Source organism: Lepidochelys kempii, chromosome 5, assembly GCF_965140265.1.
Source record: "Lepidochelys kempii isolate rLepKem1 chromosome 5, rLepKem1.hap2, whole genome shotgun sequence".
NCBI lineage: Eukaryota > Metazoa > Chordata > Testudines > Cheloniidae > Lepidochelys > Lepidochelys kempii.
This window is the reverse complement of record NC_133260.1, coordinates 14,992,041-15,010,412: the sequence shown is the minus strand read 5'-3', so window position 1 is coordinate 15,010,412 and position 18,372 is coordinate 14,992,041. Positions and strand designations below refer to the sequence as shown.

Here is an 18,372-nt window from a genome sequence, read left to right as displayed (position 1 = left end):
TAGAATTAAAGACTTATTTGTCTAGTGCCTTTCATCCAAAAGGAGCCCAAAGCAAACTCTGAACTGCAGAATCATTGCCCGGCTGAAATCCAGCCACCTCTGCAATGAAACAATACAACTTTTTAAGGGCACCCAGCAACACTGCATGCCAATTCAGGGCAGAAAATTAATAATACTGTATCAGGTAAATCTGAATATAGGAAGAATGCAATCACTCAATTAGAAATTGGTGAACACATCTACTATAGTGCAAAAGAATCCTGCATTAGCAGGGCAGATGATCCAATGAATATAAAAGGTCTCTTTCACCTCTGATGGCTGTGATTGTCTGAAAAGAGCCACGAGATCTTGAGCACAATGTATTTGATTTTTACATAGCACCCTTTGTACAAAATTCTTAAAAACAGAGGTAGACAAAAATATCACCAGTTAAAAATGCTTTAGAGGTTATTCTAAGCTATTCTTTAAGATGCTATTTATAAACTCCATAGAATGCCAGTCCACAAAGACCTAGGCCAATGTTCTGAGCGCACCACGAAGATAGCATGCTTTGTTTCTCACCAGTTCAAGGGCCTGGTCTTCCACACTGCTATCTAAAATGGGAAAGTTACCAAGTCCTGTCCTTGGGATGCTCCACCAATTGCGATACAATGCTTAACTAAACATTCAGTCCTAGAGGGGTAGGTTTTAATGTACTTGAAACTTTGAAATTTTTTTCCAGCAAATGGAAAAACTGAATGAGTGCCATCTGGCTTCATTACATAAAAGGCATTTCTAATCCTTTCGGTCACTCCTTCTAAACAGGAACATACTTTTTCATCCCTCTTCAGACAAAAGTGAGCACTATCTGAGGCCAAATTTAGCCCTGGAGTAACTATATCCTTATCTCTAAAGAAACTATACCCTTCCATTTGTGGTAGACTTTATGGAGTTACATCAAGGATTGACTGATATCGTGCCATAACTAGGACATACAGAATATGTAGCTGCCTCCATATCCATAGCCAGCACTGCTCCTTAACTGGTCAATGTTTAGGTGCCAGAACTGACTGGCTGGGAGAGGGGAGACCACCCACATTAAGATCTGGCAACTTCTCAACTTGCAGAAGCCTCGAACAGTGAGGCAATGATTTCTTTCTCCACCACTGGTGAGTCACACCTAGAATACTGCTCACAGTACTGGACACCTTAGCACCTGGAGGAGGCTCAGGTTGATAAACTGGAGGGAATGAAGAGAAGAACAAAGATGACGAAGGGACTGCAAGGACTGATTTATGAAGAAGGATTGGAAACATTATCAGTAAATATTTGTAGCTTTATACAACAATGGAGGAATACAGCCTCAGTGTAAAAGCATTTAGACTGTGTAAATGCCAAGGATAGAAAGGGACTGTTTAATAATGTACACAGGTTTATGGCTAGGAGATATAGGATGAAATTATGGCAAGGAAAATTTATGAAGAATATTTTCGTGTTCCACTATAGCACTGTGAAAATCTTGCTAGAGAAAAAGAGGTGGAAGCTGTGTCCCTTAGGATTTTTTAAACCAGAGATGGACCCAAATCAGAGAACTAGGATCTAGTCCTTCCCATAGTTAAGAGATGTTTGACTCTAAGGGATTTAGTTTGGCCCCATATTTGTTGGAAACTGGCCTGGTCAAAGCAACAGAACAGTTCCACACTAGCTCCCCCCAGGAGATGACCCAAGCTTCCACTTCAAATTTCTAATACCTGCCACGTGTGACCCATTTGTGTTTCCCCACCCTGAAGCCGAGCACATGCACACAAACACCCACACACACACCCACACAGTATGAGAGAAGACGACACCACGGCACTTACCCTTCTCTGTCTATGTGCGGGAGCGGGTGTTTGGGGGTGTTCCGGAGCTTCCTCTGAAACTGTGTGAAGTCCAGCTTTTCAGGCTGTAAATCCCAGGTTGCACCACTAGGAAGGGAGAGAGAGAACGCACTATTAATGAAATGTGTTCATGTTGGGAAGAGCATATCATCTATACTTGCCCATTACTTTCCAAAGGCTATTGTCTCTGGAGACATAGCTTCTACTTCCAGCAGTCCCTGACCAGGTACCTCCAGCTTTTACACTGCCACACTTAACTGCCCTTAATAAAAATTTTAGGTGCAGCATCTAAACTTTCTTAGCTGCACATGCTCTTAGCTTTTGAAAAGTTCCCCTCAGTCTTTTGCTGCAGCAGCTAGTCTGGTCCATGCAGTGGAGATGCCCTCTCAAGAATCCTCATCTCTTACTTGAAAGATCCCTGCTGGAATGTGCATTACATAGCCTGGGGCACAGGATCAACAAGTGCCAAGGAGGACCCCTCCCTCCCGAGAGCAAAGCCTGCAGTGCTCTATGGACAGCACAGAATGGAGCACAAAGCTGAGAGGAAAGTTTATTTTATTGATTTAATCTTTCGTGGTTGATTGCAGCAGTACCCTCTCAGTGCCCACGTGCTGGAATGGAAACTGAAGAGCTCCTGCCACAAGTACTGATGCAAACTGCATGATATATAAACTGATGCACTGCTGATATATGGACAAACAACTGGATTCACCCAAGTCCCTGAGAGGCCTCTTCGCTTTTGTGTATCAAGATTCCTCGACAGATATGGGCATGCCTACACAGCAACTGGAGGTGTTATTGCAGCTCAGGTAGCTAGCATGGTTAAAAACAGCCATGAAGACACGGAGCATGGACCCCTGTGCAAGCTAGGGATATGAGTATGTATCCAGGGTTCTGGGAGGGCTTGTACAGCCAAGTGCCACCACGTCTTCACTGCTATTTTTATTCAAGCTGGCAGTGATATGCCTCCACAATGTGCAATCACACGTCCAACTGTAGCACAGACATCACCTTAAACTAGTCACATTAGTGCACCTTTCAGATGTTTGGTGTGCAAACAATCCCACCGACCTCCTCTAGGTTGAACTCCAGCAAAAATAAGGTGCACGTTATCTGCACTTAGGATGAGGGACTGGACTGGAGAGGAGGAGGCATGGCAGTCTCCAAGTTGCAATGCTTGCATGTCTATAGAAGAGCCCTGAGGAGAAGGACAAAAGAGGTCATATTCCATCTGTCTTGTAAAAGGGCTTTTAAAGGAGCTTACCTGAAGGAATCAAAGGTATTGGCTGCCCAGATATCTGTCCCCAACATGTCCAGGGAGTTGTCTTTGTTGCCATTCTGAAAAAGAGGGGAAAGAATTGTTATTATTGAGGAATTACGATGAGCTTCCTGACCCAACATATAACTCTGCCACTGAGTATTAGCAACACTCTTCGTCTGGGTGAAGTACAGACACACTACAATGAACAGCATTTTGGGTGGGTCTCACATTTCCCCAATTGCTTCTGAGACTTGTTAGGCTTTCCCATTTTTAACCCCTATTTTAAGAAGGTGATAACTCATAGGGACAGGTTTTCTCTGGTCCAATGAAAATTTGAATATGAAGTCTCATTGCACAAACTGAAAAGTGGGTAAATTAGGTGGAGCCCAAACCTGCCCCAATTACTCCAGGGAATTTGGTGTCAACTCAACCATGAGCAGCCAAATGGCTACTGGGAATGATCCAGGACTGACGGGAACAAGGCAGAAACTGGGTGTTGGGGAGGGATAATGTTTGGAAGATGTTTGGACACCTTGATGTCCCTGATGGCATTATGTCCCCCCATTCACCAGCACAAGCCACTTGGAAGGAGAAAGCATTGACTTAGAATGTTAGGGGACTTCTCCTGATAAGGAGAGGGCTCTGGCTCTGGCTGTGATCTAGGTGTGACATCCCTCCCTCCCAAACCTTGGCTTGTAAGCCTTACAGGGTCTATCAGGACTTGGCTTCACAGAGGAAACATAGTTTGCCAGGTTTAAGGCTTGCTGGCCAGTGAGTTCATCCCTCAGATTTGGCCCTGACTGAATCAAATCCAATCCAGCTACATATCCATTTCCCTGAATTTTAAGGGGCTCCCTTTTTGTAGCTAACTGTGAAGCAGTTTTAGCGGTCACGACAAGAGAGCTCTCCTTATCTACAGAGATACAAAAACACCAACACTCCAGCATTTCACCAGGCTGAGTTATCTGATGAGACATCAGACACCTTTATGGTTTACAGCTATGATAATTACTGCTCGAGATCTGACAGTAACACCATTTCTTCTGGCTCAGCACAATATCAGATCATCAGATACCACGATACCACATAACTCACATGATAATTGTGCCATTACTATGTGTCACCACTGCAGACTAGAAGAGCTTGGGTGCCCAACTCCATAATGTACAAAAAATAGCATTATGGAGGGATGGGCGGGGGAGGTCTGATAGGACTAGCCCGAAGACTTTGGAAGTACAGGGCCATTGTTAGCTCCCACACAAACCAGTGAATGACGTCACGCTTACAGTTTACTGAAACATTCTTTAGTTCTTTCCAAAGGCACTACCCTTTGAGCAACAAGCACTTGGCTAAGGGAGATGAATGCTTTGTCCTTTTGTTTCATAGCCCCAGATTAGCCTGTCATAAATGTGCAGTTTCTGTCCACCTTCCTCATCGACACGCATCGGGTGAAGGACCTCGGAGGAACGCCACTGTTTCAGAGGCAAAATCACTCTGTGTTATCTCCAGCAAAGCTGCTTACCTTGAGCACACAGGATACTCGCTGTCAACATTTACACTTAATCATCTGACTACTACAGCCCCACTAAGATATGAACCTAACTACATAAATGGTGTGAAAGCAAATACACTGTAGGTCAGCACACAGCATTTCATCCTCCCTGATATGTATCGAACCACTTGTGTTGCAAACATATGGGGGAAACCCAAGTGTTTTAAGAAAAAGTCAAACTGAGCTCCTTGCATTTTCTTTTCAAAGTGAAATGGTGCTAGGAGAAAGCGTTGGCTTGACAGCTCTGAAGTCTTTACTCTTCTGTTTGTCCACAGAATGGTTGCAACATATATAACACCAGTATAAGCAAGCATTCTCTGTACTGCCCTACCAACATACCTCAACCATACACTGGCCACCATATAGCCATCAAATGGCAACAACTTTCCATCACTCACTACCAACCTGAGTAGGATTTGAACCAGCAGTCAAGAAGGAAAAGACTGCATAGAGTTATCGGTCCCTTGAGCCAACCAGCCTGTGAAACCTAACAGGTCTCAATCTTCACTAGTTGGGCAAACAGACTGGGACAAGGAGCCTGGGAGGCATGTACGAAATTTTAGCTGGTACGGACTTCGCTAGTGCTTTTTATGTAGCCTGTTGTAAAACTAAGCAAACATCTAGATGGGTTGATGTACCCCCTGGAAGACCTCTGTGTACCCTCAGGGGTACATGTACCTCTGGTTGAGAACCACTGCTCTGTGCCACCTCGAAGTACCGGCCCACCCCATTCCATGTCCCATCTCCAGCTGTGGCCATCTTTGATGTTTCAGAGGAAGGAGACAATAAAACAAAACAGAATACACTGCAGGGTGGGGAGGATCCCTTCCATAGCCCATTATCAGTGTCCTGAGCTATTCATTTTCCACTGAATGCATCCGATAAAGTGAGCTGTAGCTTATGCTCAAATAAATTTCTTAGTCTCCAAGGTGCCACAAGTACTCCTTTTCTTTTTGCGAATACAGACTAACATGGCTGCTACTCTGAAACCTGAGCTATTCAGTTACCCAGTTCTCTAGTTAAAGTTACATGGATCAATCGGTAAAACATTGTGCTCCATTTCAGTCACTCACTTCAATGCATATGTCCCTCCACACTTAAGATTTTTATTTCAAGTCAACTTTTTAAATAGATTTCAATCACAATTTAAAAGCCGTGGTATTCAGTTGTGAAGTCTTGGCGAACTGAAGGACCAGTGAGGTAGTATATATGTAAGACTATACAAGGCAGTGTATATGGAAGCCTATACAAGGCATAGCTGTGGACACTGAAAAGCTCTCAGTATGGTCCTGAAACTCAGTAATTAAAGAGGCTGGTTCTCAAATCCTGATGCAAAAGGTATTTTAAGATAGTTCCCTGGGACGGCAATTATAACTATAATCAGCTTTAAACTTCAAGATCCCAATGACCCACCACGTGAGTTTAAATAATCATTTGTACTCAAGTGGAGTTGGAATATTACTCCCAAAAATTAATGGACTAATTAACAGTGCTGATTGAAAGACAGAGTGATGAGAGCATTATAAATGCTTAGACGGATTAAGGAGATTTGATCAAACAGATCCTACACACATTATGGGACTAGACACGTTAGGGACTCTGTTCTCAAAATCCTGTGTGCACAAATGCAGGTGGACAAAATTTACATCAGTGGTGTGCCTAATGTGTGTGCAGTCACAGCACATGTGCCCACATAACATAGTGATGGCACAAGCAAATGACCAGCTATGAGTCTGGCTAGTGAAGGAGAAATAGAGCTCAAGAATAGGTTTGCAGAGTTGGAAAATGAAGAAGGGGCTCAGCAGGTAGTCACCGAAGGTGGAAGGGCAAGGAAGAAGAGAAGAGCGGCTAGTCCTATAGGAAAAGGGGAAGAGTTAATGGAGACTACACCAAATATGAGCCCCAGGAGGATACAGGATGGGTTAAAGACTATTACAAGGGAGAACAGGAATGGAAAGAACTTGCAGCCAGAGGGAACAGGGGATAGACTGGAGAATAGCACCGTCACCAGGAAAAGGCAGGTCTATGTGATTGGGGACTCTTTACTGAGAAGAATAACAAGGCCTGTAACCAGAGCTGATCCAGAGAATAGGAGGGTGTACTGTCTTCCAGGTGCTAAGATACGGGATGTAGACCTGAGGTTGAAAAGGATTCTAAAGGGAGCAGGAAAGAATCCCCTAATTATCCTTCATGTGGGAACAAATGATATGGCTAAATTCTCACTGGAAAGTATTAAGGGAGACTATGCTAGGCAGGGGGAAGACGCTTAAGGAAATCGAGGCTCAGGTGATCTTTAGTGGGATTCTGCCTGTTCCTAGAGAAGGGCAACAAAGGTGTGACAAGATTATGACTATCAACAGATGGCTTAGGCAGTGGTGCTATAAGGAGGGCTTTGGGATGTATGGCCTCTGGGAGGCATTCATGGATAGAGGACAATTCTCTCGGGATGGACTTCATCTGAGTAGGGAAGGAAATAGACTTCTAGGATGGAGACTGGCACAACTGATTAAGAGAGCTTTAAACTAGGAATTTGGGGGAGATGGTTGGGAGATGTCCAGGTAATCTCCACGCCAGATTTTAGCATTGAGAGGAAAGAAAACAAAGTAGGAGAGGATACAGCCGGGGGTAGGAGGAAGGGCAGTGTAGATACCAGTCTAATAGGTTATACTGGCTGTAGAATGTCCGTGCCTAATAGGGTACAGAATGTGAGCGAGGCCAAACAGCAAAAATTAAGACTTTTGTACACCAGTGCGAGGAGCCTGGGTAACAAAATGGAGGAACTAGAGCTACTGGTGCAGGAAGTGAAACCAGATATTACAGGGGTAAGAGAAACATGGCGGCATAGTCGTCATGACTGGACTACGGGTATTGAAGGGTAGGTGCTGTTTAGGAAAGACCGAAATAAAGGTAAAGGTGGTGGAGTAGCATTGTATATCAATGATGAGGTAGAATGTAAAAAAATAAGAAGCGATGGAATGGATAAGACAGAGTCCGCCTGGGCAAAAATCACATTGGGGAAGAAAACTATTAGAGTCTCCCCTGGGATAGTGCTTGGGGTGCGCTATAGACCGCCGGGATCTAATTTGGATATGGATAGAGCCCTCTTTAATGTTTTAAATGAAGTAAATACTAATGGAAACTGCGTGATCATGGGAGACTTTAACTTCCCAGATATAGATTGGAGGACAAGTGCTAGTAATAATAGGGATTTTCCTAGATGCGATAGCGGATGGATTCCTTCATCAAGTAGTTGCTGAACCGACTAGAGGGGTTGCCATTTTAGATTTGGTTTTGGTGAGTAGTGAGGACCTCATAGAAGAAATGGTTGTAGGGGATAATCTTGGCTCAAGTGATCATGAGGTAATTCAGTTCAAACTGAACGGAAGGATTAACAAAAATAAATCTGCAACTAGGGTTTTTGATTTCAAAAGGGCTGACTTTCAAAAATTAAGGAAATTAGTTAGGGAAGTGGATTGGGCTGAAGAATTTATGGATCTAAAGGTAGAGGAGGCCTGGGATTATTTTAAATCAAAGCTGCAGAAGCTATCAGAAGCCTGCATCCCAAGAAAGGGGAAAAAATTCATAGGCAGGAGTTGTAGACCAAGCTGGATGAGCAAGCATCTCAGAGAGGTAATTAAGAAAAAGCAGAACGCATACAGGGAGTGGAAGAAGGGAGGGATCAGCAAGGAAAGCTACCTTATTGAGGTGAGAACATGTAGGGATAAAGTGAGACAGGCTAAAAGTCAAGTAGAGTTGGACCTTGCAAAGGGAATTAAAACCCATAGTAAAAGGTTCTATAGCCATATAAATAAGAAGAAAACAAAGAAAGAAGACGTGGGACCGCTAAACACTTAGGATGGAGTGGAGGTCAAGGAAAATCTAGGCATGGCCCAATATCTAAACAAATACTTTGCCTTAGTCTTTAATAAGGCTAAAGAGGATCTTAGGGATAATGGTAGCATGACAAATGGAATGAGGATATGGAGGCAGATATTACCATATCTGAGGTAGAAGCGAAACTCGAACAGCTTATTGGGACTAAATCGGGGGGCCCAGATAATCTTCATCCAAGAATATTAAAGAATTGGCACATGAAATTGCAAGCCCATTAGCAAGAATTTTTAATGAATCTGTAAACTCAGGGGTTGTACCGTATGATTGGAGAATTGCTAACATAGTTCCTATTTTTAAGAAAGGGAAAAAAAGTGATCCGGGTAACTGTTAGTTTGACGTCTGTAGTATGCAAGGTCTTGGAAAAAATTTTGAAAGAGAAGGTAGTTAAGGACATTGAAGTCAATGGTAAATGGGACAAAATACAACATGGTTTTACAAAAGGTAGATTGTGCCAAACCAACCTGAGCTCCTTCTTTGAGAAAGTAACAGATTTTTTAGACAAAGGAAATGCAGTGGATTACCTAGATTTCAGTAAGGCGTTTGATACCGTGCCACATGGGGAATTATTAGTTAAATTGGGTAAGATGGGGATCAATAGGAAAATTGAAAGGTGGATAAGGAATCGGTTAAAGGGGAGACTACAACGGGTCCTACTGAAAGGTGAACTGTCAGGCTGGAGGAAGGTTACCAGTGCAGTTCCTCAAGGATCAGTTTTGGAACCAATCTTATTTAATCTTTTTATTACTGACCTCGGCACAAAAAGTGGAAGTGTGCTAATAAAGTTTGCAGAGGATACAAAGCTGGGAAGTATTGTCAATTTAGAGAAGGACAGGGATATCCTACAGGAGGATCTGGATGACCTTGTAAACTGGAGTAATAGTAATAAGATGAAATTTAATAGTGAGAAGTGTAAGGTTATGCATTTAGGGATTAACAACAAGAATTTTCGTTATAAGCTGGGGATGCATCAATTAGAAGTAATGGAGGAGGAGAAGGACCTTGGAGTATTGGTTGATCATAGGATGACTATGAGCCGCCAATGTGATATGACCGTGAGAAAAGCGAATGCGGTCTTGGGATGCATCAGGCGAGGTATTTCCAGTAGAGATAAGGAGGTTTTAGTACCGTTATACAAGGCACTGGTGAGACCTCACCTGGAATAGTGTGTGCAGTTCTGGTCTCCCATGTTTAAGAAGGATGAATTCAAACTGGAACAGGTACAGAGAAGGGCTAGTAGGATGATCTGAGGAATGGAAAACTTGTCTTATGAAAGGCGACTCAAGGAGCTTGGCTTGTTTAGCCTAACTAAAAGAAGGTTGAGGGGAGATATGATTGCTCTCTATAAATATATCAGAGGGATAAATACCGGAGAGGGAGAGGAATTATTTAAGCTCAGTACCAATGTGGACACAAGAACAAACGGATATAAACTGGCCACCAGGAAATTTAGACTAGAAATTAGATGAAGGTTTCTAACCATCAGAGGAGTGAAGTTTTGGAATAGCCTTCCAAGGGAAGCAGTGGGGGCAAAAGATCTATCTGGCTTTAAGATTAAACTCGATAAGTTTATGGAGGAGATGGTATGACGGGATAATGTGGTTTTGGTAATTAAATATTCATGGATAGGCCCAATGGCCTGTGATGGGATATTAGATGGGGTGGGATCTGAGTTACCCAGGAAAGAATTTTCTGTAGTATCTAGCTGGTGAATCTTGCTCATATGCTCAGGGTTTAGCTGATCACCATATTTGGGGTCGGGAAGGAATTTTCCTCCAGGGCAGATTGGAAGAGGCCCTGGAGGTTTTTCGCCTTCCTCTGTAGCATGGGGCACAGGTCACTTGCTGGAGGATTCTCTGCTTCTTGAAGCCTTTAAACCATGATTTGAGGACTTCAATAGCACAGACATAGGTGAGAGGCTTTTTGCAGGAGTGGTGGGTGAAATTCTGTGGCCTGCGTTGTGCAGGAGGTCAGACTAGATGATCATAATGGTCCCTTCTGACCTAAATATCTATGAATCTATTTATGCCTGCAACTGCAGTAAATTCTCCCAAATAAATGAAAAAAGAAAAGGAGTACTTGTGGCACCTTAGAGACTAACCAATTTATTTGAGCATGAGCTTTCGTGAGCTATAGCTCACTTCATCGGATAGCTTCATCATAGCTCACGAAAGCTCATGCTCAAATAAATTGGTTAGTCTCTAAGGTGCCACAAGTCCTCCTTTTCTTTTTGCGAATACAGACTAACACGGCTGTTACTCTGAAACCAAAATAAATGAGACATTTAAATGCACACAAAGTGGGTTTTGAAAATCTGCCCATTTATGACACAAACTTTTTTTTATCATTCCTTCCCATCCATTCCTTTGCAAATCAATCTGAATACAGAATTATTTTGTTACATTAGTATCAGGGTAGATAATCAACGTTTTTTAAAAAAATCAGATTTGTAAATTTAATTTAAATATAATTTTCCTTTAAAAATTTTGTATGAAATTATGATAATCTATGTCAAAGGCCAAAACTTACTATGATCTATTAAATCATTTAAATTAACTAAAATAATTATATTAAGCAGTACATAAGAGTGGCCATACTAGGCAAGACCAACGGTCCATCTAGCCCAGTATCCTGTCTTCCAACAGTGGCCAACGCCAGGTGCTTCAGAGGGAATGAACAAAACAGGGCAGTTATTGAGTCATCCAGCTCATGTCATCCAGTCCCAGCTACTGGCAGTCAGAGGTTTAGAGACACCTGAACTACGGGGTTGTGTCCCTAATGATCTTGGCTAATAGCCATGAATGGACCTATCCTCCATGAACTTATCTAATTCTTTTTTGAACTCAGTTCTATTTTTGGCCTTCACAACATCCCCTGGCAACCAGTTCCACAGGTTGACTGAGCATTGTGTGAAGAAATACTTCCTTTTGTTTAAAACCTGCTGCCTATTAATTTCATTGGGTGGCTGCTGGTTATGTTGTTATGTGAAGGGGCAAATAACACTTCCCTACTCACTTTCTCCACACCATTCATGATTTTATAGGACTCTATCATATCCCCCCTAAGTCATCTCTTTTCTATAGAAGAACATAAGAACGGCCCTATTGGGTCAGACCAAAGGTCCATTTAGCCCTGTATCCTGTCTACTGACAGTGGCCAATGCCAGGTGCCCCAGAGGGAATGAACAGAACAGGCAATCACCAAGTGATTCATCCCCTGCCACCCACAGGAAACAGAGGCAAGGGATACCATCCCTGCCTATCTTGGCTAATAGCCATTGATGGACCTATTCTAAGCTAAACCGTCGCAGTCTTTTTGATCTCTCCTCATGTGGAAGATGTGCCATCCCCCTCATCATTTTAACTGCCCTTCTCTGTAATGTTTTCTAATTCTAAAACATCTTTTTCTGAGATGGAGGGGACCAGAATAGCTGCAGTATTCAAGGCTGGGCATACCATGGAGTTATATACTGGCATTATAATATTTATTGTCTTATTATCTGTCCCTTTCCGAATGATTCCCAACATTCTGCTAGCTTTTTTGACTGCCACTGCATACTAAATAGATATTTTCAGAGAAGTATCCATGACTCCAAAATCTCTTTCTTGAGTGGTAAAAACTAATTTAGATCCATCATTTTGTACGCGCAGTTGGGATTATTTTTTCCAGTGTGCATTACTTTGCACTTATCAACACTGAATTTCATCTGCCATTTTGTTGCCCAGTCACCCAGTTTTGTGAGACCCTTTTTTAACTCGTCAGTCAACTTTTGTCTTAATGATCTCAAGTAATTTTATATCGTCTGCAAACTTTGACGCCTCACAGTTCACCCCCTTTTCCAGATCACTTATGAATATGTCAAACAGCACTGGCCCTAGCATAGATCCTTTGCGGACCTCTCTAATGACTTCTCTCCACTGGGAAGCTGACCATTTATTCCTACCCTTTATTTCCTATCTTTTAATCAGTTTCTGATCCAGGAGAGGGCGTACCCTCTTATCCCGTGACTGCTTACTTTGCTTAAGAGCCTTTAGTGAGGGACCTTGTCAAAGGCTTTCTGAATGTCCAAGTACACTATATCCACTGGATCACCTTTCTCCACATGCTTGTTGACTGCCCTCAAAGAATTCTGATGGATTGGTGAGGCATGAGTCCCCTCTACAACAGCCATGTTGACTTTTCCCCAACACACTGTGTTCATCTATGTGTCCGATCATTCTGTTCTTTGCAATAGTTTCAACCAAATTTTTATGATATTCAAGTTAGGCTTACTGGCTTGTAATTGCCAGGTTTCCCTCTGGAGCCCTTTTTTAAATATTGGCATCACATTAGCTATCCTCCAGTCATCTGGTACAGAGGCTGATTTAAGTGATAGGTTACATACCCCAGTTAGTAGTTCTGCAATTTCATATTTGAGTTTGTTCAGAACTCTTGGGTGAATAACATTTGGTCCTGGTGACCTATTACTGTTTTATCAATTTGTTGTAAAACCTCCTTTATTGACACCTCAGTCCCTCAGTTCTGTCACCTAAAAAGAATGGCTCAGGTATAGGAATCTGCCTCACATCCTCTGAAGTGAAGACTGATGCAAACAACTTGTTTAGCTTCTCCACAACAGCCTTGTTTGCTGCCACAGTTTTAAAGAAAGTCAAACCATTGAACTGGTAGAAGTCACTGGTTAAACACCTGTAACCAGTTTGTTGAAGTACTAACCCAGCTATGACTGCCTTTTGCAGGTAAATAGAGAATATTTTTTTTAAATTTCAGTTTATTCATCTAGTTCAGTGATTATATTTCATTCAAAGTTAAGAAATTGATTGGGTTTGGAAAACACAGGAAAGCTTGTTTTCCTCTTCTAATCTATGAATAAAAATTAGGTGTGAGGATGAGATCTACTAGTTCTAAAGACTGAAGGACATGGGGACCTGAAACAATCAGTTCAATTCACTAACTACAGATGATACTTCCTTTGTTTAATAAATCAGTTGGTTTAATGTATTCAGCAAATTTTAAAATGCTCTTTGTGCACTTTAATTGAATTACAATTTCCAGCCAAGGAGAGCTTGACACAAATCATGAGTAAAATCTAATAAATAAGAAATACACCATTCACCATTTTCTAACATAATATAAATGTAAAAATTAAGAATGTGAATAAACACATATTAAGCTACATAACTGCTTTCATAAATACGTATAAATATAGTGTATCATGGTTAGTAAAAAGCAGTACCAAATTTAGCATCAAGGCTATATTTAGTTGGAAAAATCAACTTTATTAATGGGTACCAATCAATGAGAATCAAACTTTCTTTAGGAAAATAACTGAAAAATACAAATGCAAAACAAGACTAAAATTGATTATTTAAATCAAGATTCTCTTGCTGATTTAAATCACTTAGATTTAATCACATAGAGTTCAATCAATCAATCCTAATAAGTACCACATATAAAATCACTGTACTTTCTATTACCATAAATAATGTAAACAATTGACTGAGCTTTGACCTTCCCAGTCACTTAAATACCAGGATTATCCTAGGTACCATGGTGAGTTCTATGTGCGTATCACCTGGCAAGTTTCCCATGGATAAGAGCCTTCATCACACTGCCTCACCAGTTGTACCTTGGCAGCACACAATCAGCTAACAGCACTCACAGCTGCTGCAGGCCCCAAGACAGGAACTGAGCCTGAGACCAGAACTCTGTGCTGTGAGGTTTAGGCTAGTGGGTTGGTCGCATATTTTCACTTTTAATGGTGATCTGCAAAAATCTTTTTAAAACCATCTCTATAATATCCCAAAACTAAAGCACTCCCAGATTTCAAGCACAAATTAATTCCCTCTCCCTCTAGACTAAACTGACCAGCAGCAAACTTATTTTCCCACATTAAGGCACCCGATACTACTAAAAAGGCCTCTTCAAATGTAGACACCTGAGAGATGCATTCCAACCAGGCCTTTAGCAGTTAGGCAATACATTATGCAGACAGGTTAAGTATTTACACACACACACACACACACACACACACACACACACACGTCATTAAAAGAATAAGCCCATGATTAACAGCAAGCGGAGCACATGATTGCAGCATTCCTCCATTGGCTTTCATCAAACACTATCAGTTTATACCTTGGTTGAATGACTGAACTGGCTGCTTCTCCCTTGGCTGTCAGACCTTGATCCAGACCCAGGCCTGGAGCCTGAACAAGGCTGGGATCCTGAACTCCCACTGCTGCTGTGATCCCACTCTTCCTAGAAACAACAAACAACTCGCTTTAGTCAAGTGCAACTTAATTCCTATCCTGATGAAAAATGCCAGTCTAATACACTAGAGGGTCGGTGTAGTCTAAATCTTGCAGGCATAGCATTAGGAGACAAGAATTTGTGGCTCTGCCACAAGTTTACTCTGTTGCCTTAGGTAAGTCACTTAATATCTTTGGACCAAATTCTGCCTTTATTTATACACTGTGCAACCCAACCAACTACAATAGGGCTGCGTGATGTTTGAATCCAGGCAGGGTTTGGCCCTTCATACCTCAGTTTCCCCATCGATAAAACCAGGATAATGCTGCTTACATTCCTTATTGTCTTGAGGACTAATTAATGTTTATTCAGCAACATGATGTACTGCTTCAGTGCTAAGTTTCATTAATTGCCAAAGAAAAAAATATAAACTCATGTAGCGTATTTTCTTCTTTCTCTGTTTATTTCTTAGGCAGTCAGACATCAGCTGTCCACACACCTTGAAAATATCTAGGCTCCGCCCTCCCACTATACTGAATAACTGTCGCCATTTTCGTCTGTGAAACAATTGTTCCAAATGTGCTGTCTTTATCCTTGTTACACTTGCTATTATGTCAAAGAATCGGCAGGTTTCTGGGACTCTTGGGGGCAAGAGGCATCATATTCTAGTTTGCTAAACTGATTTGACCGGACATAATTTACTCAAACAAGCCTGGAGGGGGATTTTTTTTCCAGGTGGTGGGAGAAGGGAAAAATATCTTTGGCAAGCTTGCGTCTTACAAGGCTTCGAAAGGTTTGCTTTGAAAAGCCCTTTGAAGTGGGAAAATATGCAAAAAAGATTATGTAGTGCAGAATGCTGACCTCCATTAAGGATTTTTAGAAATTGGAAAACAAAATGAGGCATCTGTATTAGAAAAAAGATGTAAGAGCTAACATGTTAAAGAGGGCTTTTGACATCTCACAAGTACTAACTGGGGCTTCTCAAGTCTTAGGTCACTGACATCCTATCATGAATTAAGAGACAGGACAGTCACCTTTACCGTTAAGAGCCAGCTGGACACACTACCAGAGTGTGCTGCACACTGCTGCTTATACACCAGGGTACAGGTTCCAGTCATTAACCTTAGGAAGTCAGCCCTGCTTGATACAGTTTTTAATATGGCACAACTATATCAATTAGGAGGGTGATTTTTTAGCAATATAGTTATACCACCACAACCTCCAGTATGGATGCTGTCATACTGGAATGCAGGTGTCTTACACTAGTCTAGCTCGTTTCCCTTCTTATACCGGAATAAGCAAATTTATACAAGTGTGCCCACACTAAATGACTATAGTTAAATGCATACAACTTTGGCGTGTAGACAAGTCCTTGGTTTCCGAGCCTATTCTAACAAGGCCTTCATAGTCTGTGCCTGGAGAATATGTTTGTTCTTTATTCATTAAATAAATGGTACTTTGCTTAAATGCTAGTACAGTTTAGACTTGATTGCTGATGCTTGGAAAGAAGTGCTGCCTGCCCACCCTGAGAGAGGCAGAAGGCTCAACCCTCAGAGGAGAAAATCAAACAAGCGAGATGAACCGGCACTGAAGTCATAAGGAGATGGGTTAGGAGGAGCTGTGGTCTCTGCCCAGAGATGTTTCACCTATGACAGATGGGGATCTGTGCTGACATGGAGCGAGCCCTCTGACTTTCAAACACATTTAACCCCTTAGGTAACTAGATTCTTCCCATAAAAAGAAAAGGAGTACTTGTGGCACCTTAGTATGTGTACGTCACCTGGGACTTAGCTAATTTCTGTGGTTTGGAAGAAGGCCATTGGAAATGCTGCTGAGAAATAGTGAGGATGACACAAGGCACAGTCAGGTAGCCAAGCTAGGATGGAATAAAGACATTTATGGAGCCAACTACTGGGCTACAGCAAGGTGGCAGCTGTGTGAAGTGGTTAGGGAGTATGAGGCATGCAGACATCTACAGAACTGAGAAGAATCTTGTCAGTGGGAGGGTAAGCAGAAAATGAGGCTGTGAGTAGAGCAGCGTGAATTTTTTCTACCAAAACTCAGCCCCTTCCCCCCCTCCCCCAAAAACGCAGATTTGGCTCAACCAAAACGTTTTGTGAATTTGTGTCTATTTCAGCAAACTGTTTCTGTAAAAAACAACCTTCCCCCCCCAAAAAAAACCCAACAGAAAAACACCCTGAAACAAACAAATCTGAAAAAAAAAAATCAAAGCATTTCAGTTTGACATTTCCTATATTAAACGTTGTGACTTTGTTTCAAAATTACCTTTAGATGTTCTTTAAAAAAATTTTTTTTAAAGGAGTAAAACCTTGAAATGGAAACAAAATGTTTCATTTGACCCAAAAGAAATCCCTCCCCCCCCATTTTTTGGACTTGCCAACAAACTGAACAATCCATTATTCACAGAGCTCTTGCTGTGGTAAGAATTATGGACTTCACATCTATGTTCTAAGGACTATATCCTAGGGATGGCATTGGGGGGCTGTGTTGTGAGCTGGTGGGGTGAATATCCGAGTGCTGGGACCATTTGTTTGACTGGTGTTGGTTGCAGGGACAGTCTGACCATAGGTTTGTTTGTTTGAAAAGTGCGAATTGGGAGTGCTTTGTTCCAGGTGGGTCTTGAGTGGTTGATTGGAGGGAAGGCTTTGAGCTGGGGCAACTGCTTCGAGCCAGTAGCCTTATAAAAAAGGCAGCCAGTTGCCAACCGAGTGAGCAGCTAACAGAGCAGAGGCAAACAGAGGGAGTTTGCCTGGGAGGAGATCCCACAGAGTTTTTTACCTTGCAGGCTTCTGTGAGCAGTAAATACAACACCTGAAGGGGCTCTTAGAAAGAAGACAATATGGATAGTGAGCAATCAGCTGTTGTAACCTGCACAGGATGAGCTGTGTTTGTCTTTCTCCCAGAGGATAGAAGCGACTCTGTCTGTATGAACTGCAAGCTGGTCTCCATACTGGAAGAGATGTTTAAAGGACTAGAGACCCAAGTATCAACCCTGCTTTGCATCAGGGAAGATGAAGACTGTCTGGATAGAAGCCAGCAATAGGTACAGCAGGCACAGGATGCTGAAAAACCAGAGAGGGCCGTGCAGAACGGGGAAGAAAATTGGCAGCATGTGACCTCCAGAGGAAGAAAGAGGAGAACCCGTGTATCCCCAATGCAGACAGAGGTAAGAAACCATTTTCAGGCTCTCTGCACAGGTACTATGGTGAAGAATGGTTTGGAAGAGTCATCTGAGAAAAGGGACCAGAAGGAAACCCCACTGACCAGAAGGCACAGGATGCATTGTCCTAGGGATGGGGGTTCCACGACCACCACTCCCAAGAGGAGGAGATGGGTGGTGGTGGGGGAGGGGGCTCCCTCCTAAGGGGGACAGAGTCATCCATCTGCCGTCCAGACCGGGAAACTCGAGAAGTGTGCTGCTTGCCTGGAGCTAGAATTCAGGATGTGACAGAGTGTCTGCCGAGACTGATCAAGCCCTCGGACCACTACCTCTTCCTACTTCTCCATGTGGGCACCAATGATACTGCCAAGAATGACGC

At 42.4% G+C, this 18,372-nt stretch overlaps 1 protein-coding gene across 7 annotated transcripts in view; it reads right to left on the bottom strand.

The window, feature by feature from the left end:
• CTIF (cap binding complex dependent translation initiation factor) overlaps window positions 1–18,372 on the bottom strand; it is a 347,267-nt gene that overhangs the window by 221,549 nt on the left and 107,346 nt on the right. For 5 of the 7 annotated variants that reach the window (XM_073343500.1, XM_073343502.1, XM_073343501.1 and 2 more), the window contains 3 exons: window positions 14,699–14,821; window positions 3,124–3,197; window positions 1,842–1,946 (listed from right to left, as the gene is read on the bottom strand). In XM_073343500.1, coding sequence (XP_073199601.1) covers window positions 1,842–1,946; window positions 3,124–3,197; window positions 14,699–14,821 — 302 coding nt within the window. The remainder of the gene's footprint in view (window positions 1–1,841; window positions 1,947–3,123; window positions 3,198–14,698; window positions 14,822–18,372) is intronic. The other 2 variants (XM_073343505.1, XM_073343506.1) reach the window with 1 other exon arrangement.